Here is a 24,664-nt window from a genome sequence, read left to right as displayed (position 1 = left end):
ATGGTTCCACACCTGTATTTCTCTCCCATCACTGCTTTAGTTCACGTAGGTCTCTATTTTCTGACCTACCCACCTTCAATACTGCCTCCCCCTGGTAAAACCGGTAAAGACCTACGTTAAGGCTGACCGAGTATTCTCATGTCATATTATTTCATTTGTTCTTTACTACACAGCAGTACTCCTCAGGGGAGGGAGGCAGACAAGAGGCGGCACACAACCTCTGGAACCTCTGTGTACAGAAAAAACTGTGAAGCAGTCAAGTTTGACATGAGCATCAAAGCCTCCCATAAGCAAAGAGAGTGGCACTTTTCTAGATAGATGATATGGTTTGGATGTTTGTCCCCTTCAAATTTCATGTTGAAATGTAATTCCCAATGTTAGAAGTGGGGCCTAGTGGAAGTGTTTGGATCATAGGGGTGGATCCCTCATAAATGGCTGAGGACCATTCCCTTGGTGATGAGTGAGTTCTAGTTTTGACTTCGCACAAGGTCTAGTTATTTAAAAGTGTGTAGGCTGGGTTTGGTGGCTCATGCCTGTAATACCAACACTTTGGGAGGCTGAGACAGTAGGATTACTTAAGGCCTGGAGTTCGAGACCAGCCTGGGCAACATAGTGAGACCCCGTCTCTATAAAAAATAAAAAAATTAGCCAGGCATGGTGGTGCACACCTGTGGTCCCAGATACTTGGAAGGCTGAGGCAGGAGAACAGCATGAGCCCAGGAGTTCGAAGCTGCAGTGAGCCATGATCACACCACTGCACTCCAGCCTGGGTGACACAGCAAGACCCTGCTTGTTAGAGAAAAAAAAAAGTGTGTGGCACCTCTCCCCTTCTCTCTTGCTCCCGCTCTTGCCATGTCATGCGCTGGCTCCCGCTTCACCTTCTGCCATGACTGTAAGCTTCCTGAGGCTCTCACCAGAAGCAGATGCTGGCACCATGCCTCCTGTACACCTGCAGAACTGTGAGTCAATTAAACTTCTTTCCTTTATAAATTACCCAGCCTCAGGTATTTCTTTATAGCAACACAAACAGACTAACAAATAGCCATGAAGCAACTATATTATCACTTCATAGTGATATTTCATATTATATAGTTCATAATACATAGTGCTAATATACTTTACATTGTGTTCTACACACAGTATTTGGGGCCTCTGTGATCTCTGTTCTCTTCTAGCCCTTCCTTGCACGCAGAGTGCTCATGCTCTGGCCATCCAGAACAGCATGTGCTTCCTTGAACAAGCTGTCTTTTATGCCTCTATGCTGTCTCCTCTGCTGGGGATACTTTCTCCTATGTTGTTTGCTTGGTAAAATCCTACATGTTCTTCAAGACCTGCATGTCAGTTGCTCTGTGGAGCCCTCTGTGCCTGCCCCTCAGCTCTCTATTTTCCTTCTCTCTGTCCCCACAGCACTCTGGATGACTCGACAATGTCTCTTTTTAGCTTGCACTGTATTTGTTTGCATGTCTATGTTCTTTTGTGGACCTTGTCTTTTCCCTGATGTTCCTGGCACTAGCATGGCACCAAGGAGGTGTGTGTTAATCCCTGGTATCTTTTGTTTTATACCCGACTTTGTCCTCAACCCAAACAACCTAAAGTGGTTTATGGTGATGTTCACCATACAATGGTCCTGGAAGATGGGTTTGATGCTTAATAAACGAACAACACTCTACCCTCATGAGGATTTTCTTCTTTTTCTTGGTAGTGCTTATGCCCAGGGCGTTGTTTCTCTGCATACTGGGCTTCTCAGCATTCTTTGCAGATGTGCCGGGGCTGGGGTTTCGAGCACTCCATCGTCTGCCACCAAACAACTCCACAGCATGAGCCAAAGTTGGGCCTTCATACCGTCCATCCTCCTGTGAAAGAACCACATGGTGAATACAATAGGAAGCACCAAGCAATGGGGAAGTAAACACATTAATGTCTCCCAGAAAATTCCAAGAGGTGGAAGAGCACAGATGGCCACAGAAGAATAATGATCTGACGACCCAAGTGGCCCTGTTTTCTAACTCACAAGATTCTCTGTCAGGAATTTCATCATGTCCCCTGTTGTCTTGGTCACATCCCTGCTGAGTTCCAGTGACATGCTTTAATATATCAACTGGGGAACAAAATCTTCCCATCCCATTTATAGAGGTTAAATTGCAGAACTACCACTGTAGGGAAATTCATTTAGACTTACTTTGCAAATTAGGTCCTTGGAGATCTTGGAAGGGAGTGGGGCAGGGTTTCAATCTAAGTAAAATCAGGTTGTATTTGTCCATTATTGCCAGGTAGGTTTTCACCCAGTTTGATGCTTGGGACTGTCTGACTTGAAATACAGGGTGTGTGACATGCATGAAATTCCCTTTGAAGGGCCCCAGGGAGCTCCTAAAATAGCTGGGCTGCCATCCCTTTGAGTGGCTGAAATCCAAAGATACGGTGCCCATGGGACTCAGAACACCATACATATTAGGATGCTGTGAGCAGCAGCAACACACTCAAGGGGCAGGCAATGGTTCACAGTAGCTACTAAGGCAACTCTGTGTAACATCCTGTAAGTAACAGCAGGGATCTATTAATTAAACAATTGTCAATGATTCTCCCCATAAGTCAGTTAATAAAACCACAAAAAGTTGCCTATGAGCTAAAGATGATATTGATATTTCATGCATTGTATAAGAGGGCTCTTTAAAAATTAATTTCAATGTACTGTCTTTACTCTTCAAAAACATTTAAGGCTGGCTCTCCTTTGCAGTTCCAAAAAAGTGCTTATAGATAGATTTTGCTTTGTTGCAGATCATATGCAAAGAACAAAGAAGCTTTGTGTGTGTGTGTCTGTGTGTGTGTGTGTGTGTGTGTGTGTGTGCTTGCTCCTTCAGCCTAATGTTTAATAACTGATTTTACGACTTGTGCATTCCCACTTCCTGCATCCTGTTATGGATCCCAGGATGCTGAATAACTTGGGTACTTGACAAAGAAATCTTTTGGTTACCTCTTATAGAGGAACATTGTGACTTATGCCTCTCCATGATCTGTTTCTCCCTTCTCTAACCATACCTCAATTTTACTTTAACTGTCTCTTCTCCACTGGATATAGTCTCGATAGGTGTGCCAGTCAAGCTGAAATATCCTCCTTTGACCAATGATTGGCACATCATCCCAATAAGCCAATCAGAATCCCCTTCCTGGAGCAGGGTTCTTGAATGCAGTGATGGAGAGAATGAAAATGGTTGGAGATCAGTCCACCTGCTGGAGGCCTGCTGAAGAGAGTCCCTGCTAACAAGTCACTGGGAGTGACTCCAAGTTGGAATAAACATTTCATGAATGAAACCTAATGGATAGGTTTTAACTACCATTTTGAATAACATACTCTGAATCTGAAAGAAGAGTAAAACTTTTATTTATAGATTTTAACCAACATATCTTTAAAAGCTTAATAGGCCCATTATAGTTTACATGTAAAATAATTGGCACCATTAACCTCTACTGCTTTGATTTTTCTAATTTCAGAACATCCCAACATGGGTCAAACTTTACCACTAACAGAAGTATGTTTAGGTCAGGAAAAGGAAGGATGCCTTTGTTTAGTTTTTAAAGGAAGCTTTCTGAGAAGTAAAATGTAGTTGTAATTTTTCTTTTGTTTTACACAAAATAATAAACTTCTTTGGGATGGATGAAGGATATACTTTCTTTTTTTTTCTTGCAGGTAGAGTCTCCCTCTGTTGCCCAGGCTAGAGTGCAGTGGTGTGATCTTGGCTCACTGCAACCTCCGCCTCCCAGCCTCTCCTGCTTCAGCTCCCAAGTATCTGGGATTACAGGTGCGCACCACCACACCCAGCTAATTTTTGCATTTTTAGTAGAGATGGGGTTTCACCATGTTGGTCAGGCTGGTCTCGAACCCCTGGCCTCAAGTCATCCTCCCGCTTCAGCCTCCCAAAGTTCTGGGATTACAGCTCTGAGCCACCGCACCCGGCCTACCTTCTTTTTTTTAATGTGGTAGATGGACTACCATAAGTGAAGGCACATGTTCAATTTTAGAAAACGGTTTTTTTGTTTTTGTTTGTTTGTTTTTTCTTTTTGATTTTTCTTTTTTTGAGACGGAATCTCGCACTCTTGCCCAGGCTGGAGTGCAGTGGAGAAAACAGTTTATGTGAAAGTTGAAGATTAGAAAATAGATTCTTTAAAATATATCCATGCACTGTTACCTCTTGGCATATCTTTGTGTGTGACATTTTGAAGACCATTAAACTAACCTGTATCCTTTAAATAAATCTTTTTTTCCCCCCATAAAGATAGCCAGAATCTGTTTTTTGCTTATAACCAAAGATATTTACCTGGTAATCCTATATTTAACTTTCTTAGCCTCCCAGAGCTCCTTCCAAATACCCAGGATTATGGGCCATCAGTTCTGTCCATGACAACCTTGGGCCAAAGCTCAAGATATTGGTCTTTCCTCTACACCCCACATCACATCAACGTCTCTGCACAGTTTACTTTCTTGGATTTTCCTGTGTTTTTCCTAGGCTTCTCTACAAATGTTATTACTTCTTCTTGTCTTTTGTGTTATCTCTTGTTACTACTTCCATCAGTAGTACTCAAATACTTGTAGTATTTGAAAGTAACTCCACTTACATTTACCACATAAGGAAATTCTAATGTCAGAAAGATTATTTTCTATATAAGCACTTCCCAAGCTAGGGATTAAAAAATCCCCTTATAGAGCTGTTAACAGAAGTTTGGAAAAACCCAAACAGTGTTTCACAAATTTCTTTAGCTTATAGATAAATTTAAATAGTTTTTTTTTTTTTTTAACTTTAGGGCATCTGAGAGAATTTAATTTTCTAAGAGGTATTATAAATCACCAATACAGATATTAAACATTAACAAAAGACTTGATCTTTTGTTCTCTAAGTACTAAGTTAGCATCTTCTTGGTGATCCCTGAGTCAATTTGGGAACTGGTTTATATGATGAGAAAATGATCAGTCCATTGGTCTTTCCCACTTTTTTCTTTTGAAAGAAATCTTGAGTATCTGTTTCTAAGGCATGTTGCCCGACTTCGTAAATGGCTCATGTAGAGAGAGCAGTGTCAAGGAATAACATCACCTATATTTCAGAAGTGGTTGAGGAGTATGAGCTGCTTTGCCTCTACACTGCAACATCTTGGTTCTGTGCAGGGGTGGTAGGGGAGGGTGGAACTGTGTTTGCAGCTGGGTAGGACTGTCTTCTCTAGGTCACTTCTGTCTCTGTTCCAGCAGCAGCTCTTACCTCTTAATCTACTGTTCGTGGTCTCAGCTAGTGCCTCCTTCAGTAAAAGCTGAAGAGTGCTAGGGTAAATGAGAAACCAAGTACCTCTTCTGTATTAATTTAGTGACCTATGCTACAAGCTTGAGAAGGAGACAAATGGAACAACTAAACTACACAGACTGTGACAGGAATTGTAATTAAGCTTAAACACTGGTCTATGTCCATGTTTGATGAATTTTCCTGATTCTAGAAGGCCAAGGAATAATTGTAATTAAAAATTGATATTCACAGTAGCTCCTGAAGACTTTTTTCTTTCTTTCCCAGCTGAGTGCACTGAAAGCTCCCTGTGGAGTACACAGGAAGCAGGTATTTTGTTTTCTTTCTTTTTTTTTTTTTTTCTTTTTGAGACAGAGTCTTGCTCTGTCACCCAGGCTGGAGTGCAGTGGCATTATCTTGGCTCACTGCAACCTCCACCTCCCGAGCTCAAGTGATTCTCCTGCCTCAGCCTCATTAGTAGCTGGGATTACAGGTGCATGACTAATTTTTTATAATTTTAGTAGAGGTGGGATTTTGCCATGTTGGCCAGGCTGGTCTCGAACTCTTGACCTCAGATGATCTACCTCCTCAGCCTCCCAAAGTGCTGTGATTACAGGCGTGAGCCACTACACACGGTCAGGTATTTTGTTTTCCATTTTAGATGAGTTAACTAAAACTGGCTTTGTGCTGTGTAACATTAGGATAATTGTGTACATAGGACTATCTGCTTATTAATTAATCAAGTTAGTCACTCAGGATATGGTCTCTACTCATAATCACAGCATGGGTGTAGGGAAAGAAGAAAGAAGGGTCATTACATGTGCCTTGTCTAATTTCCTGGGGCAACAAATGTTTTTAATTGTCAGAAATGTATTCGAACTGTGACAAGTACATGAAATCAGCCATTTGAGTAGTTCAAGTGGTAGTTCTATTTGTTCTGTGACAATACAAAAGATATTTCTTTTTGCCGTGAAGATAGAAAAGCATAGCAAAGAAAAACTGAATACTTTGATACACCTCATTTGAGAATGACACTTCAAGCGTCACCTGCTTGTGGAGTTTAAGACTCAATTTCCAAACAATCTGTACCCTCTTTTCTCCAAAGGATGCTACTCTGGTTATGCCTGTGTCTCTTCTATCTCATTCAGCCCAGCCCTGTTGCCACCCTAAACTATAGTGCTAGAGTACCTGATAACATAGCGTTAATGAAAGACTAACTCACTCAATGTAAGCAGCTGACTGTGACAAACTGCCCACTAAGGGCTGCTGCCCCTACAAACCTAGTAAAGAAGAACTCCACATAAGAATTATCCCACATTTGGGAAAATTTCTTTCAACCTTAAAGAAATTAACCCCTCACCTCTACAATTAGGCAGCAGTACGCAGTAAGTTAAAGAACTCTCCAAAAGTCACATAGCATGTTAGGAAATGAACCAGGATTTTAATTTTGATAGGGACAGTTTTCAATGTATCAGCTAGTCACTAACTAATTATAAAGGTATTCAGATAACAATGCTTTCCATTGAACCTTGAGTAAGTGAAAATGCTTATATTAACTGGTTTCTTTGCAGATGGGAGAACTACAATGACCCTGGGACTATTTTTATGTAATATAATACAATATATACAAATATAATATAAAATAAAAACAGTGGCCAGGGTCATTGTAGTTCTCCCATCTGCAAAGAAACCAGCTAACATAAGCATTTTCACTTACTATAAAATCTAAGTAAAATGTATTTCATACAAAATACAAATAGGACCACCTATGAGTGCAGACACTATTCTTCATACATACGAATTATACTGTGGCTTTACACATATTAACTTTTTTTTTTTTCTCTGAGAGAGTCTCGCTCTATCACCCAGGCTGGAGTGCAGTGGTGCGATCTTGGCTCACCGCAACCTCTGCCTCCTGGGTTCCAGCGATTCTCCTGCCTCAGCCTACTGAGTAGCTGGGATTACAGGCATGTGCCACCATGCCCGGCAAATTTTGTATTTTTAGTAGAGACGGGTTTTCACCACATTGCCCAGGCCGGTCTTGAACTCCTGACCTTGGGTTATCTGCCCATCTCGGCCTCCCAAAGTGCTGGGATTACAGGCGTGAGTCATTGCCTCAATTAATTCTCACAGCCACCTGTGTTCTCACAACACCCGTGAGCAGGTGTTATTATTTTCATTTTATAGAAAAGGGGATCGGGGTACCAAGAGGTTAAGTAAAAACTGCCCAAGGTCACCACAGGTAGTAACTGTCAGAGCTGGGAGCATGAACTTGGTGGTCTGGTCACCAAGTGTGTGCTCTTGAGTATTACGCTAGTGAGGAAAGAGGGATGGCTGTGTCCCTTACCTGATAGAGGCTGACGTACTGTTTCCGCAGCCACTGCTGTCTTTGGTCAGGGAATTTCCTCATCTTTCTCACAGCTCTAGTGAGTTCCAACAATCCGCTGAAGAGCATTTTAGCTGTGTGCTTTGGTGCCACGAAGTGCAATAATCTATTGTCCGTGGTCTGAAGCCCATAGAGCAGTGTCACACCAGTCTCTGACAGGAACATGCTACCCAGTTTGTTCTGAACACACACAGTGTGTATATCAATGCCAGGGTGGCCCATGTATACAGCCTTCACTGCAAAAAGATCCAAGACCCCTTCCGTCAGGCCACTTAATCCAGCATTGCCCAGTAGTGGGAATTTTCCAGGCTCAGCTGTGTTATTAAGTACACCAAGTTTTGCTTTAGTGCTGGCTGGGGAGGCAGTTGTGGGCTTTACCCAGGTCAAGGTGCTATTGTCAGGCTGAAGCTGGAGGAAGCAGCGGGCAGAGAGGTGTGTGTCCTGGTCGTAGTGGATGACCGTGGCACCCTGCAGCAGGAACTGGTGCACATCGGCTTGGATGGACAGCACATACCATGGGATGAGCTCCGTTCCATGGTCGAAGGCCTTCTGTGAGTCCTCTGAACCATGAGAGTCGTATTCTTTGGATTGCTCAAAGATATCATTGTCTGAATCCAACAAATCTCCAATTATAAACCTGAAGGAAAGAAACAGCAATTTGGTTTGTCCTATAATCAAAAGTGAGAACAACCCAAAGCCATTTTCACTGACACTAGACTTAATTTTTCATCCCACTATGAATTCAAATTAGCATAGGAAATACAAAATACTAAATAGCACATAGTAACTTTTAATAACCGAGGCTGGGTGTGGTGGCTCATTCCTGTAATCCCAGCACTTTGGGAGGCCAAGGAGGGTGGACCACTTGAGGCCAGTAGTTCAAGACCAGCCTGGCCAATATGGTGAAACCCTATCTCTACTAAAAATATAAAAATCAGTCAGGCATGGTGGCATATGCCTGTAGTCCCAGCTACTTGAGAGGCTGAGGCAGGAGAGTTGCTTGAACCTGGGAGGTGGAGCTTGCAGTGAGCTGTGATCGTGCCACTGCACCCCAGCCTGGGTGACAGAGAAAAAAAAAAAAATTTCGAGTAACTTTTTATAACTATTCTAATATTCTTTATAACTGTATTCTTATCGTTAGCAAGGTATCTGACCAGAAGCATAAGAAAACAACTACTAGATGAGTTACTGTATTTTTATTCTCAACAACAATAATCTTTATTATGTATTAGTTTTCCCTCTTGTGTCAGGAACTGTGTTAAATACTTTATGTATATTTTTTGTACTAAATCCAATCTACTTGCAAGGTAAGTTTTATTATTCTTTTTCTACCTATGAGGAAACTGAGGTTCAGAAAGGGAAAGTAATTTGCTGAAGGTAACCCATCTCAGAAGAGACCAAGCCAAGGTAAGGTTTTGGTCTAACTTCATAGCCTGGGATTTTCATTGTTAGGCTTGTTTGCCTTCAATTAAATCATAAACAAAAGTCATGATCTGAATATACTGGGGCTAAAATAGGTAAAAACAAGACTTAACCGGCTGGCCGAGAAGTACCTCTGTTAAAAATAAAATACAATTAGTTCAAAGATACTCCTTTGAAAGAAAGTAGGCAGATTGCTTGAGCCCAGAAGTTTGAGACCAGGCTGGGTAACGTGGTAAGATCATAGCTCTACAAAAAATACAAACATTGGCTGAGTATGGTGGCATGCCTGTAGTCCCAGCTATTCAAGAGGCTGAGGTGGGAGGATTGCTGGAGCCTGGGAGGTGGAGTCTGTAGTGAGCTGTGATGGCACCGTTGCACTCCAGCCTGGGCAATAGAGCAACACCCTGTCTCAAAAAATAAAAATAAATGAAATTTAAAAAGGACACTCCTTGGGAAATATGATCACGGTGGCCAGATAAGTAAAACAGTTCTCTTGGACTCAATGTTAGATTTCTACTCTCTGTGTGCGTGTGCATAGGTGTATACAGAAAAGGCTAGTCTGCATAGAAAATTTAGCACGTTCCTTCCACTGAGTCAGGAACCTGGATTATTTGAGCCAAGAGAATCAAGGAGCAGTGAAGGCAAGGGATTGCTTCTTTTTTACCTGGCCACCTTGGCAGGAACCTGCCCAAGAGTCTCATTCTTTTCAAAGCATAGGAAGTTGTTAGTAAGATCAAGGTTTCTGCTGTTTGGTCCACAGACATCACTAGCAAAGTAGTGAGTAAAATTGTGAAGGAGCTGGTACATAGGCTGGTCCATGTGTCTCCAGGAAGGAAGGCTCTCATGCTCAGGAGACACTTGGGCCACCTACTGCCTCTTGATGAGGCAACGACAGTATCATGGGGCTTGTTGACACTCCTCAGTTTAGATTGTTGTCCCTGAACAAGATTATCATTCTTGCTTTCAAACAGCAGGTTCTACCTCCTTGCCCCACACGTGGATATTCTTTTAAAAAAAAGTCTACCATAAATATTGAATTTTAGTGTCTCACAAATCTGATGGTGACAAAATCCATTTCAGAGCCCCATACAAGAAATAACCAAAAGTCCAACAACAATAAAATATATGCCTAGATTTTGGTGTATTCATGCAATGTCATTCTGTACAGCAATGAAAATGAATAAGCAATAGCCAACTACATGGAATAACACAAACTGTAAGCAAGACACACAAGAATGTATATGATATGTATTTGTGATACATAAATACATACATTTATGTAAATGTCAATTACAAAACCAGGTGAAACTACTATACTATTTAGGAATGCATATTAGTAGAAAAACTACAAAGAAAAACAAGATGTTATTGTAAAACTTATAATAGTTTTCTCTAGGGGGAAGCTGGTAATAATTGGGAAGGGAAATAAGTAGTTTAGGGGTGCTGGCAATGTTCTAACCCCGGGTGCTAGTTATACTCAGTCACTTGATAATTATTCAAATACATTGTTTCAATAAACTTTTAATTTTAGGATAGTTTTAGACTTATAGAAAATTCCAAAGAACATATACCTCACACAAAAATGTCCCTATTAATATCTTATATTAGTCTGGGATATGTGTCATAATTCGTGAACAAATCCTAACACATTATTACTAATTAAGGTCCACATTTTATTCAGATTTTTTTAGTTTTTACCTAGTGTCCCTTTTCTCTTCCAGGATCTCCCATTACATTTACTTGTCAGGTCTCCTTAGGCGATGACAGTCTCTCCTTGTTTTAGGTGCTCTTGACAGTTTGGAGGAGTACTGCTCAGGTATTTTGTGGAAGGTCCCTCAATTAGGACTTGGCTGATATTTTCCCCATAAGTAGATGCAGGTTATGGATTTGGGGAAGGAAGACCATAGAGGTAAAGTGTCATTCTTATCACATCATGTTGAGGGCACCCACTACCAACATGACTTCTCCCTGGTGATACTGACACTGATCACCTGGCTGAGGACCTGTGTGTCATGTGCCACTGTACAGTTACTACTACTATTATTAACTCATTTCCATACTCTACTCTTCGGAAAACAGTCGCCATGCCCAGCTCACTCTTAAGGCGTGGGGAGTTATGTTGCACTTCCTTGAAGGTGAAGAATCTACCTAAGTTATTGGAAATTCTTTTGCACAGAAGATGGATCTCTTCTCCCCCATTTGTTAGTTTATTTATCATTTACACATATCATTTACTTATATCGGTATGACCTCATGAATATTAAAACTTTGGGTGATTGATAATGTGATATCACTTTATTTATTTTATTGTTGTGGCCATTGGGAGCTCTTCCTGTTGGCTCTTGCATTCCTTTCACAGCTCCCATCACTGTGTTTCTTTTGAGCACTTCCTTACTACAACAAGATTCTCCAGGCTCATCTTGTATATTTTCTGCCCCAGTCCTAGAATCAACCACTGTAGGAGAAACCTTGCCTCCCTTTCTTGAAGAATGGTATTAGAAACCAAGATCTGGGCCGGGTGCAGTGACTCACACCTGTAATCCCAGCACTTTGGGAGGCCAAAACAGGTGACCCTCTTGAGGCCAGGAGTTCAAGACCAGCCTGGCCAACGTGGTGAAACCCCATCTCTACTAAAAATACAAAAATTAGCTGGGCGTGGTGGCAGGCACCTGTAGTCCCAGCTACTTGGGAGGCTGAGGCACAAGAATTGCTTGAACCCAGGAGGCTGAGCTTGTAGTGAGCAGTGAGCTGGCATTGTGCCACTGGATTCCAGCTTGGGCAACAGAACAAGACTCTGTCAAAACAACAACAACCACAACAACAACCACCACCACCAAGATCTGGGGTTACATGATATTTTATACTCTTTTCCTAATGTTACTTCATATTATGAATTAATATTACTTCATTCACTTCATAAAAAGTGAAATAAAAAAATCATTTGTGTCTTATTTAGCTCCATCCCTCTGAAATTGCTCTCGGTAACACTGGAAAACCAATACTTATGTCCTTGTACACAATGGCTTCATATATGCCTGCTGCAGTCATCCTGGGTTTAATATTAAACATCACCACCTGTTTGCTGTGTGACCTCATTAAAACACTCAACCTCTCTGAGCCTCACTATTAGATGGCAAAAAGACAATGCTCATCTCATAGAATAATGGTGAAGATCAAATAAAATAACAGTTGGAAAGCACTTAGCACAGCACCTGTCTTGGTAAAGTATACTCATTAAATATAGGAAGACCAATTCCTTGCACTTTTCCTTTCTCACTTTCTCTTCTCTAGGCTATCTCGGCCCAGCCGTTCCTCTAGAGGGGCTTTTTTTTTTTCTTTTTGGAGAAGGAGTCTTGCTCTGTTGCCCAGGCTGGAGTGCAGTGGCATAATCTCAGCTCACTGCAACCTCCGCCTCCCGGGTTCAAGTGATTCTCCTGCCTCAGCCTCCCAAGTAGTTGGGATTACAGGTACCCGCCACCACACCCAGCTAATTTTTGTATTTTTAGTAGAGACGGGGTTTCACCATCTTGGCCGGGCTGGTCTTGAACTCCTGACCTTGTGATCCACCTGCCTCGGCCTCCCAAAGTGCTGGGATTGTAGGGGTGAGCCACCACGCCCGGCCAAGGAACTTTCTTCCGGGACCATTTCCACATTCTCCATGTCCCACTTCTTGTTATTTTAAGAGCAAAAAGGATTCAATTGGTGAGTGTTAGTACCCATTAAAATACAACATGTAAATTTGGACATAGAACTTCTGATTTTAATCTAACAAGATAAATGGTGTTTTCCATATTCCATGTAATTTAAGTTCTGAGTTAAGTCAAGCATGTTCCAGTGAACTACTACAAGCATTATAAAAAAATAGTGTCTGGAAAGAAAAATTATAAGGCTTTTCTGGAGCCTGTTTCTGCTGCTCAGAGATGAGGTAAGCTGGGAGAGAGGGGACGCTGTCTTTCTTGGAGTCAGTTTTTATTTTAGAATGCAAAAAAGAACTAATGCCAGATGGTAATAATTCCATTAAAAAGCAATCTTCCAGGGACTAATGCTCAAAATAAAATTGACAATTGTTCGTAATGAAATAAGTTCATTTCAAGCAGGAAACTAGTAGCTTTTGTCTCTTAGATGATACAGTGAATGTTATGCAATTTTGTGTCTGATTCTCTTAGAAGATAATTTCCTGTGAGTTTACAAGAAGGGATAAGGTGGAATGTTAAGACTTATTTAGGAACTAAATAATGTTAACCGAAGATCAAAGATGTGGTTTACCAGCAAAGAAAATACCTTATCAAACTCAGGTTGTATGACTTAAGGAGAGGACCAAGGAGTAAAAATAGAAGAAAGGTTTTTATCCTACTCCTAAAGAGCTTCCATGGTATCCTTCAGTTAGAAACCATAGACAGATAAACACTTGTCTAATTTCCCTGATGAAAATTTTACACTGGGTGATTGATAGGTATTTGTTAACCTGGTTAAATATTTTCTTTGTAAGGGTTCGTTTGCTTCCTGCAAATTTAACATAATCCCTTGAACATGAATCACCACGTGATAAACAAGCCTAATTTAATTTTTTAAGATAGAAGTAAACCTATGTCCTTTCCAAAGGCTCTTGCTACAGCTGTTCTAATAAAATCTAGTGTTTTTAATGCTCTCTTCTGGAAAACTCTTGCTTTTAATTAACCTAGCACCTTCCTTGACTATAAGCATTCTCTTATTATATCTAAGTAGTTTGTGAGTTTTGGAACCAGCCTGCCTGAATTGAAATCCTGGCCCTGCTACCTATGAGAGTAAAATGGAACTGTCATGAAGATTAAATAATTTAATCTATGGAAAGAATTTAGGGCAGTGTTTGCTTAAACATAGGCTCTCAATAAACATTAGCATCTTAAATATTGCTAATATTGTTGTCTGGCTTGAGTTTACTAAGTTAGTATTATAGAACAAAGCCATCCATACAAATGGAGATTCTCTGTAAAAATAGAGTCCAAGTTTCAAGTTGGGATTTAAGTGAGAAACAAGCCTAAGGTGAAAGTTGTGCAGGTAGTGGGAAAATGGCCTTTGTTACAAATCACAGACGCAAGATGGGTCTGAGGTGTTGGCCAGAGAAGTAGAAAGAGAGACAAATACAGAATCCCAGGTATCCCCAGCAAAGCCGGGGAGTGAGACTGTATGAAAGTCTGGGCTGGGCTGAGGCAGCTGGTACAGATAAAGGATGTTGTGAGTTGGGCATTGGTAAGGCTGAGGCCTGCCTGCATCTTTCCCCGTGGAGAATAACTGATTTCCTATCATTTTATGATTTGGGACATCCACATGCATACTTGTGTGTGTGTAGTTAATCCTGGTAACTATTATCTTTTCTCAGATATTCTGCTTAGCTTTCTTTTTTTCCTATCCCTGTGGGGTTGGATTATCGTCCAGGCGCGTCTCTAATGAGGCTATTGTGATAGAAGGACACAGAAAATACCTCTTTGCAGTAAGGGAGAGGAGGATGACTGAGGGTTCTTCTGAAATGTTGACTGCTACCAAGGGTATCCACACCTAAGTGCTGGAGCCCCCTGTATTAGTCCATTTTCACACTGTTATAAAGAACTGCCCGAGACTGGGTAATTTATGAAGGAAAGAGGTCTAATGAACTCACAGTTCAGCATGGCTGTGGAGGCCTCAGGAAACTTACAATCATGGTGGACGGTGAAGGGAAAGCAAGGCACCTTCTTCACAAGGTGGCAGGAAGGAGAATGAATGCAGGAGGAACAACCACACACTTATAAAACCATCGGATCTCCTGAGAACTCACTATCCTGAAAACACATGGGAGAAACCGCCCCCATGATTCAATTACCTCCACCTGGTCTCTCCCTTGACACGTGGGGATTATAGGGATTACAATTCAAGATGAGATTTTGGCTGGAGGCACAGCCAAACCATATCACCCTCAGAACTTCAGCTTGGCATTTTAAGGGTGTGATGCACACATTAATCATGATAGCCACCATTTATACTGGCACTTAGAGTGTGCCATGCATTTTGCTTAATTTATATGCATCTCTCACATAATCCTCACAAAAACCCTATCAAGTAGTATTGTCATTTCCGGTTTACAGATGACAAAACTGAGGCTTAGTAAGATTCAGCTACCTACCTAGGTGACAGAAATAGTAAGAGGTGGTGTCAAAATTCAGTCCCAGGCAATGTGACTGGAAGGTTTGAGTTCTTAATCAGTTCAAGCAGCCTCCATTGTAGGTTTCTGTCATCATCTACTTATATCTCATTTCTCCAAATGTACAAATCCTTCTTAAGATGCAGCATGCCAAAGAGGGTCAACAATATTGAAAATGACGACAATAAGAACTTGCAGCTCCTATATGACTCTATACTCTTCTCTACACACCTTCATACTCCTCATTTCTATTTCCCAACAATGGTGCCGCATGCTACTCTTAGGTCTCCATGCCTTTGTATGTTTTTAAACATACAAATGCATAGCTTATTTATTCTTTAGGCTCATAAACAAAAAAGTAATTATTAATGAGCATTATAATTCATATGAAATGTAATTGCAATGCTTTCAGAATTCAGATGTTCCTAATCTTCAGGAGTTAGACATAAAAAGAGGCTGAGGTTAGCCCCTCTACAATCAAAAGAAATGCCTTAAACATTGCAGGACAAAGGATCCTCCCCTGTGACTGAACAAATGGTGAGGCTCATGACCCAGCTCTACTGTTTATTAGTCAGACAAGTGACTTCAGCTCGCTAGGCACAACTTCTTCATCTGTAAAGAAGTCAGATAAGCCTACTTGAAGACCCCATTGACATTTCAAGATTTTTTCAACTCAATTCCTTCCCTGCTGAGATCTTGAAGTTTGTTTTGTTGTTGTTGTTGTAGAGACAGGGTTTCACCATGTTGCCCAGGCTGCTCTTGAATTCCTGGGCTCAAGTGATCTACCTGCCTTGGCCTCCCAAAGGGCTGGGATTACAGGCCTAAGCCACTGGGCCCAGCAAAAAGAAATCTTGAACTTTTTATAATCAGTTTTTGAGGTTTCTATGAGTGTTTCTAGTGGTTTTCTGGCAGAAGTAGCTGTGAGGTTTGTGAAGAATTATAAGAGCACCCTGTAGGTGGGGTAAACCAAAGGACCATGAGATTATCCCTTCTTTCTTTGCTGTAGTTTTCTCAGGGCTGGTGGTTGCCAAGTGAACAGGGGCTAGAGGTTGCTGTTTGTAGAGTCTCTGTTTCAGTCAGATCAACAAAGCACAGCTCCTATGGGCTTTTCAATCTGCACGTCTTTGGCAGACATAACCCTGCACTGGACATTTTAACATGGGGCTCTCAATCAGGAATGGATTCCCAAGTCCCGGCAAATGGCCACAGAAATAGTGCTTGCTGATCTGGTTTTGGTGAATTCCATTAAACAGTCCTACCACCTATCTTGTGTGTTGAGGTTCCTTTCAGAGTAGCAGTCACTTGAGGTAAGGAAGCTATCACTGGCACTTGAGTACACAAGTTTCAAAGTGAGGATTTTAATATGACTTCACAGGTTTTATAAAAGAAATATTTGCATTTTTGTGTTTTTCTCCCCTTCTAAGAGTGCTCGCAGCAGGGTTTGGAAAATGGGCAGTGGAAGAGAAATGTTCTTAGGATGTAGAAGACAAAATGATTAGGAAGAAGACAAGAGACTGTGGAGAAAATTAGAGACAACAATTTCATAACAGGTGAAAATGATGCAAGAAAGTTACCACTTGAAGGAACTCCAAGGGAAAGGAAAGGATAGTCTAGGGGTCTGACACTCAGTAAAAGTGGCAGTCCTGAAGGTATTTTAGAAAGGTCAAATGACATACACACATGCACAAACACACACACAGCCCCAGATGAAGGTTATTGTAAAAAAAGCCATATGAAATTCATTATTTTATCTATTTCTTTTTTTTTTTTTTTTTGAGACGGAGTCTCGCTCTGTCGCCCGGGCTGGAGTGCAGTGGCCGGATCTCAGCTCACTGCAAGCTCTGCCTCCCGGGTTCACGCCATTCTCCTGCCTCAGCCTCCCGAGTAGCTGGGACTACAGGCGCCCGCCACCTCGCCCGGCTAGTTTTTTGTATTTTTTAGTAGAGATGGGGGTTCACGGTGTTCGCCAGGATGGTCTCGATCTCCTGACCTCGTGATCCGCCCATCTCGGCCTCCCAAAGTGCTGGGATTACAGGCTTGAGCCACCGCGCCCGGCCTATTTTATCTATTTCTATCTGATAGGATTTAAGGAAGGAATTTCAGCCAGATACAGTACGAGGAAAAGGCATTTTTCTCCCAAACATCTGTTTAATTTTTCTTACAAATATTGTGAAACTTATAAAGAATTGTGATTTCCTCTTTCCTGTTACTGCTAGGAATCTCAGAACAAAATGTAGTCACTCTATAGACTATATAACATACATTTTTGTATGTTTTATTTTGTCCTATTCTTATTTTTCTTTAATATCCTCAATTATTCATATTTATTCTTAAAAGCATCTACAAAATCTTTTATTGGAAGAAATAGATATATACATAGATGCTGAGAGAGAGAGAGAGAGAGAGAGAGATATTAAGAACTTAAATGACTCTGAGAGGCTTTCTGTGCAGATGTGCTTATTTGTAGAGGTCTTCTCTCTATGTATAGATTGCCACTAATGTTAGCAACCTGTTAAGTGAAAAATCCTTGAAACAATCTCTGAACAACTGGAATTACTGAACAATTAAAAAACCTGCAGATGCCTTGTGTGTGTAGGGTTAATTTTACCACAACTTACAGAGCAGCATTTCTCAAAGTGAGATCATTAACCCTCGACTTAGAATCACCCAAAGGTTGGGAGAGGTAAAAATACTGATTTCTAGATATCACCCAGACCTAACTAAGTCAGTAGATTTGATTTAAAAATATCTTAATACCCACCCCAGTACCCCACCCAAGAATTAAAAAAACCACTGTTACAAAAACTAGGAAATAAAAGATCACAGCTCTCCTCCTGAAATTTAATGTGTTCAATTCTTAGAAATGGCAGGATAGCTCTAGGTTTGTTTGCTTGTTTTTTTTTTTTTTAAAGGGGTAATAGATGGTAAGAAGTTAAATTATGAGCAGTAATTTTAGAACAAAGCAGCAAAATGAGAGAAGTCAATTTGAATTTGGAATTGGTAAAGTTTGAAGACAAAGAAGTGTGGCTTAATGATAAAAGTGGCAGGTTTTGATGAGGTATCCATCTGAAACTAAGCTGAAGTAGGAAAGAACTCATCAACAGGAAAAAAGAAGACATGAGCATTCCTCACTTTTAACGTGTAAAACTTACTGCCATCGGCTTTTATCCTTCAAGGAACTTTTCCTGGAGCTGTTCCCTTCACTGGGGCTGTCCTCCTCGTCTGTCTCCAGACTTCGACTGCAGCTCCGGATGACCTGAAAGATGCTGTTGACAGTGGACTCCTTCTCCGAATTCTTTAAGCCATTTTGTCCCACTCGTTGTAAGAAATTATCTTGTCCACTGTAATCTGCTACAAACTACAGAAAAATATATCGAGAATTTGCTATTGCAACTTAATGTGCCTGGATAACCTACTTGGCTAGGGAAAAGAAATCATAACGTAATAAATAATGGCATTTGTGCCTATTTTATGGGAAAGAAAACAAGAGCCTCCAGGAAAAACATTTTTTCGTTTCACCACATGAAATATCAAAATTCACCCTTGTTTCCACTGAGACAACTTTAATCCCTCTAGGAATCGACACTCCACTTCAAATTTAAAACACAAAAAACAATATTATTTCAGGGCTCCCTAAGGAGAAGGTTAGCCAATTTGCAGAGGAAGGGCATGGTTATTTTATCCTTATAGTGAGAATTGAGAAAAACCATGAGTAAAGTATGCTATTCTATGGAACCAGATAAAATGACTGGGCCCAAGCAAAACACTGAGAAGAGGTGATGTTTTGCTTTATTGCTCATGTGTTGGATAATAACACAGCGGCTTCTTCCTAGTTTTTGAGCTCTTTAAGCTCTTATTGTTTGTACAGTTGATCAGGAAGCTTCTCCCATCAGAGGTGAGAGCTGTGTCCGGGATAAGAGATGTGGAGTTCCCTCTTCTTAAGACGTGAGGAAGCTGGAGGGGTGTGGCCTGGGAGGTTTCCTTTAAGCGTTCTCCTCCATTTCTTGCCCTTTTATCCTAGCTCATAACCCAGAGAGATGCGGTGGTGTTGCCCGTACCTGTCAGGGGTTCTTAAGTCTTCCTGATATCAGGTGATGCCTTTGCTCCCAGGTGACACAGAAGAGGCTGAAGGTTGAAGAGAGTCTTCCCACTCCATGGAGAAGGCGTGTACATGACTCTGTGTGTGTGTGTGTGTGTGTGTGTGTGTGTGTGTGTGTGTGTGAGAAACGTCAGTAGTAGGTTCTGTCATCATGGCAGGAATAATCCTAGATTTGGTTTTGGTCCCAGGTAAGGGACTTCTCAAAATCTCCATAAGCTTCTTTCCATTTTAGTCACTTCTTTCATTTTTAAACACCTTAGAGAGAGGTTTCCTTATCTTTTCCCTCCAGTTTCTCAATTCCCCGTCTCTCCAATGCCCAATGCCTTGGGTCAAAGCTCACACTATCCCTTCTGCTCTGGGAATCAGGAACAGGAAGCAATGAACCTGGGAGGAATGAGGCTCTGGGAATCAGGAGCCTGGAACTTGTCTCTACATGCATCTTCAGGCTCCCTAGCATCTTCCCACAAAGGATGAAAATAAAGCAGTTTTTTCTTCCACTGATGTGGAAAACTTAATACTCTCATTTGACTTTCTTTATCTCCTGCATCCAGACATTCCCACTGAATAAGAAAAACCTGTCAATCTTTAAAAACCACCAGAAAACAACGCCCTTTTGACTTGTACTTACACATTACACCTAATACATTAAAACTAGTTTCACAATACTATGTCCCACACAGTGCTAGTCCCACACATTCTTTTCCACAGAACTTCCAAGGATCTATGTGCTACCCAGAAACAATATAACAATTATTAACCTTGTGTTCAATCAGTGATCATTTCTTTGGTGAGCACAGACAGGGCCTGATGAGACAGCCAGCAACAGTGGCTCTTCAGGCCAGGATGATTGTGAAAGGCCTTACCTCTAAAGTTTCTTCTTGGGAATTGTACCGCGGGCATATCTTCATGAGGCCAGAGGCGCCGTCAAGCACTTCACAGAGCTCCTTAAGAAACACTCCACAGAACGGAACCACCTTACAGCCAGGGATGTGCAGGGCACGTGTCACCACCTTTCTGTACTCACAAGAGGACTCATGCTGGGCCATAGCATCCTTCAGGCTCCTCATGGTCTCAATATCAGACTGGTCCATAAACTGCCACATTTTTAAAACTTTTCTTGACCTATTGCGAGTAAATGACGTTTTTTAGACCGAAGAAGAAATAATATAGTTTACAGCAAGGAGCCTAAATTCCATACAAATTCATTCTCTTTACCAAGTTTTTTTTTTTTTTTTTTTTTTTTTTTTTTTTTTGTGGAGTCTCACTCTGTTGGCCCAGGCTGGAGTGCAGTGGTGCGATCTCGGCTCACTGCAACCTCTGCCTCCTAGGTTCAAGTAATTCTCCTGCCTCTGCCTCCCCGGTAGCTGGGATTACAGGCATGCACCACCATGCCCGGCTAATTTTTGTATTTTTAGTAGAGATGGGGTTTTGCCATGTTGGCCAGGCTGGTCTCGAACTCCTGACCTCAGGTGACCCAAGTGCCTCAGCCTCTCAAAGTGCTGGGATTACAGGCCACCACGCCCCACCCCAAGCGTTCTTTACTTGTTAATATTTATGTAGGGTTCCTATCCCCACCTACTTCCCCAGATAATATGAATAATACTTTTGTAAATTGAAACTAAAAATTAAATAGGACAGATAAAAACACAAATAGGGATATGGGATATGTTAGTTATGGAAGCTGGGCACTGAATGTAGGTTTGAGTTTTTCTGGCAGCTATGGCCAAAGAGGGAAAGTAGAGGGTAATATGGTTTGTACAGATATTGGTGGAGGAGGACTGCCTGGGGAAACCTGACCCATCTGGTCCTCTTCATCTTTTAAATATTACTCTTGGATTAATCCAGCCCCTTAGTGATCAACATGAAGCCTATTGTTTTCACCTCTTCCATAGAATTGATTTTTACTGAATCAAGCTTTGACATGAAGCCACCAGCCCATTTTTGGGGACCTTGTTGTAAAGTATTATTTGCATAACAGGATGTTAACTGGGACTTTCCCTATTCTGAAACTCCTGCTGAGACCCACAGGTGACAGTGCACCACATCTTCTAAAGAGAGGCCCCCTAACAAGGTGTTACCTGAACTGCTTTGCCCAGAGTGGTCTCCCACTCTCCTTTGGCCCATGCAGAGAAAGTGGATCTGAGCAGATAGCTTGGGAATATTTCTCTGGGGGCAATTGTGGGAGGGCTCACCCTTCTGTAAGAGGACAAGGTCACCCCAAGTGAATTCCATGGGGACACTGACCTGTGTCCTGGGCAGTCTGTGGATCACAAGAACTGGTGCATGACTCTTGCCTAAAGATTTGAGGCTAGCTGGAGCTGCCTGATGGCAAAGGGAGAGAAAAGATTCCAGTAGACATGTCCTGTGCTTGCAGAGTTGGGAGGGCAATGTGCTATTTCCTGTGAGTCAGGAGGGGATACTGTGCAAAGAGGTGGGGCTGGAGCTGTCTTGAAGGGTCTGCCTGCCAAAAGATGAGACCCTAGCAGAAAAGGCCTGTGAGGACAGGACCTGGGGGGGCGGTGAGGAATAAGAGGTTGACCAGAGGGTACACTGCATTTTGCTAGGTAATGCTGCAGTGGGGAGGTGGAAAAAATTAGAGAGAGTAACTAGTAAGAAAACCTAAAAGCACCCTCCATTGGTCTCTGTGAGGGCACCAAGGCCAGCACAACTGCCCCATCAAGTAAGACTCTGTGCTCCCTCTATCCCCATCCTTTCCCCTCTCCTCTCCTGTCCACTTTTTTTCTGCAGACATCCAGTTGCAGGGAAAAGTAAGAAAAAAAGACAAATTATATCTTCCCCACTACTACAAGTCTCGGAGACTGGTTGTGTTGTGAAACACAGAGAAAGGAAGAAGATATATATTGAATGAGATATTAAAATTTTGATTTAGATTAACTGGATTACAAAATCACTGTGTAATATATAAGACATCCAAAGACATAAAGAAGTACAACATGACAAACACCCATGTGCCAAGCTCTCAGTTTAAAAAATCAAACATCAACAATGTGGTTGAGGCCCTAGTGTATTCCTCCAAGAGCACATACTCTATTCTTCCCTCACCAGACAGGACCACCACTGGGACTTTGGGGTTCTCCTTTCCTTAAAATTCTTTGTACTTTTTCAACATATGCATCTATCACCAAGCAAGTTACAGAATTGTTTGTGTATTTTTAAACTTTATGTAAATAGTATCACATGGTAGATACTCTTAGACCGGGGGTCCCCAGCCCCTGGGCCGCAGACCAGTACCGGTTCATGGCCTGTTAGGAACTGGGCCGCACAGCAGGAGATGAGCAGCGGGTGAGCAAGCATTACAGCTTGAGCTCTGCCTGCTGTCAGATCGGCAGCGGCATTAGATTCTCATAGGAGCGCAAACCCTACTGTGAACTGTGCATGTAAGGGATCTAGGTTGCATGCTCCTCATGAGAATCTAATGCCTGATGATCTGAGGGGGAACAGTTTCATCCAAAAACCATTTCCCCCCACCCCCACATCCCCAGTCTGTGGAAAAATTGTCTTCCATGAAACTGGTCTCTGGTGCTAAAAAGGCTGGGGATCCCTGTCTTAAACAACTTGTTTTTTGTTTTTTGTTTTTTTAAACAGCCTTAAGTTTGCAAGACTCATTCATGTTCAAGAGCACAGGAGAATGAGATTGTGTGTTAATTGGGAAAGTGACTGCAAAAGCTACAGGATCTCTCAATGTAGCATAATCCAGGGTCGGGGGAGGGAGAGCCGGTTGGAAGCTTTGAAAGGCAATCAGATCAGAAAAGTAAAAGCATACTATGATTTCATACTACTAAATCCAGCTTGTCCTATAACTGGATTCTTATAAGACAGTGAGAATTCTTTTTTGGGGAATGAAGTGGGGGTAAAAACAAATGAAGTGAATGAATGAGACATGGTTCTCACTGGTTTCTTATTGTGTGAGTAATGGAGTAGTTATGGTTCACTTGGGGGCAAAGGGCAAACTTCAGCAAAGATCAATGCTTCATTGTTGAATTGAGAATTGACACTATTTTAAAAACTTTTATTCATCTTTATGATTATAAAGATACTAGATACTCATTGTAGAAAATCTAGAAAATATCAAAAATATAGCAAACCCACTTAGAATTCTACCATACACAGACATTCCTTCCAGTATTTATCTTATTCTTATCTATATGGGTATATAAATATTGCTGAGGTTATTCAGGATAGAGAGCTTTGTTCCCAGATAGATTCATGTATTATGTGTCACCTGCTTTCCAATGATATAAAAACTTTTCAGGCCAGGTGCAGTGGCTCATGCCTATAATCTCAGCACTTTGGGAGGCTGAGGCAGGGGAGATCACTTGAAGCCAGGAGCTCCAGACCAACCTAGGAAATGCAGAAAGACTCCATTTCTTAAAAAATTTAAAAAAATAGCTATTGTGCTTGTACAGTCCTTGTAGACCTAGCTACTTGGAAGCCAAAGTGGGAGGATTGCTTAAGCCTAGGGTAAGAGGTTACAGTGAGCTATGATCCTGCCCCTGCACTCCAGCCTGGGTGATACAGTAAGATCTTATCTCTTAAAAATTTGTTTTTTTACCTCATGCCTGTAATCCTAGCACTTTGGGAGGCTGAGGCGTGTGGATCACTTGAGGTCAGGAGTTCAAGATCAGTCTGGCCAACATGTTGAAATTCCGTCTCTAGTAAAAATACAAAAAAATTAGCAGGGTGTGGTGGCAGGTGCCTGTAATCCCAGCTACTTGGGTGGGTGAGGCAGAAGAATTGCTCAAACCTGGGAGGTGGAGGTTGCAGTGAGCCAAGATTGCACCATTGCACTCCAGCCTGGGCAACAGAGTGAGACTCCATTTCAAAAAAAAAAATGTTTTGTTTACAAACATCATTTTTGATGGCTATTTAATATTCCATTATTTGGATGCAGCATATTATTTCCTTTAACTATTTTCCTATGTTGTTCATTTGGGTTATTTTAAACTGGCACAATAACTAAGTAAATATTCTTGATTGTAAATCTTTGTACTTCTTACTAGTGGCTTAAAAGAGCTAAGAATTTAGAGGAGGCAAAATGTACAATGTCTATAAAAAACCAAAGTCACTTAACAACAAGTATGCTTTCTCTTCCCATTTAATTGCTTAAAAAATAAAAAAAATCAGCCGGGCGCGGTGGCTCACACCTGTAATCCAGCACTTTGGGTGGCCGAGGTGGGCGGATCACCCGAGGTTGGGAGTTCGAGAGCAGCCTGACCAATAGGGAGAAACCCCATCTCTACTAAAAAAAAAAAAAAAAAAAAAAAAAAATTAGCTGGGCGTGGTGGTGTATGCCTGTAATCCCAGCTACTTGGGAGGCTGAG

General features: G+C 41.5%; 1 protein-coding gene across 3 annotated transcripts in view; it reads right to left on the bottom strand.

The window, feature by feature from the left end:
- Nucleotides 1–24,664, bottom strand: part of PLCE1 (phospholipase C epsilon 1) — a 358,406-nt gene that overhangs the window by 77,605 nt on the left and 256,137 nt on the right. For all 3 annotated transcript variants that reach the window (XM_025396381.1, XM_025396382.1, XM_025396383.1), the window contains 4 exons: nt 20,186–20,444; nt 18,376–18,581; nt 7,609–8,284; nt 1,671–1,853 (listed from right to left, as the gene is read on the bottom strand). In XM_025396381.1, the coding sequence (XP_025252166.1) occupies nt 1,671–1,853; nt 7,609–8,284; nt 18,376–18,581; nt 20,186–20,444 (1,324 nt within the window). The remainder of the gene's footprint in view (nt 1–1,670; nt 1,854–7,608; nt 8,285–18,375; nt 18,582–20,185; nt 20,445–24,664) is intronic.

Source organism: Theropithecus gelada, chromosome 9 (genome assembly GCF_003255815.1).
Source record: "Theropithecus gelada isolate Dixy chromosome 9, Tgel_1.0, whole genome shotgun sequence".
Classification (NCBI taxonomy): domain Eukaryota; kingdom Metazoa; phylum Chordata; class Mammalia; order Primates; family Cercopithecidae; genus Theropithecus; species Theropithecus gelada.
Note: the sequence above shows the minus strand (reverse complement) of the source record. Positions and strands in the feature narration are given on the sequence as shown.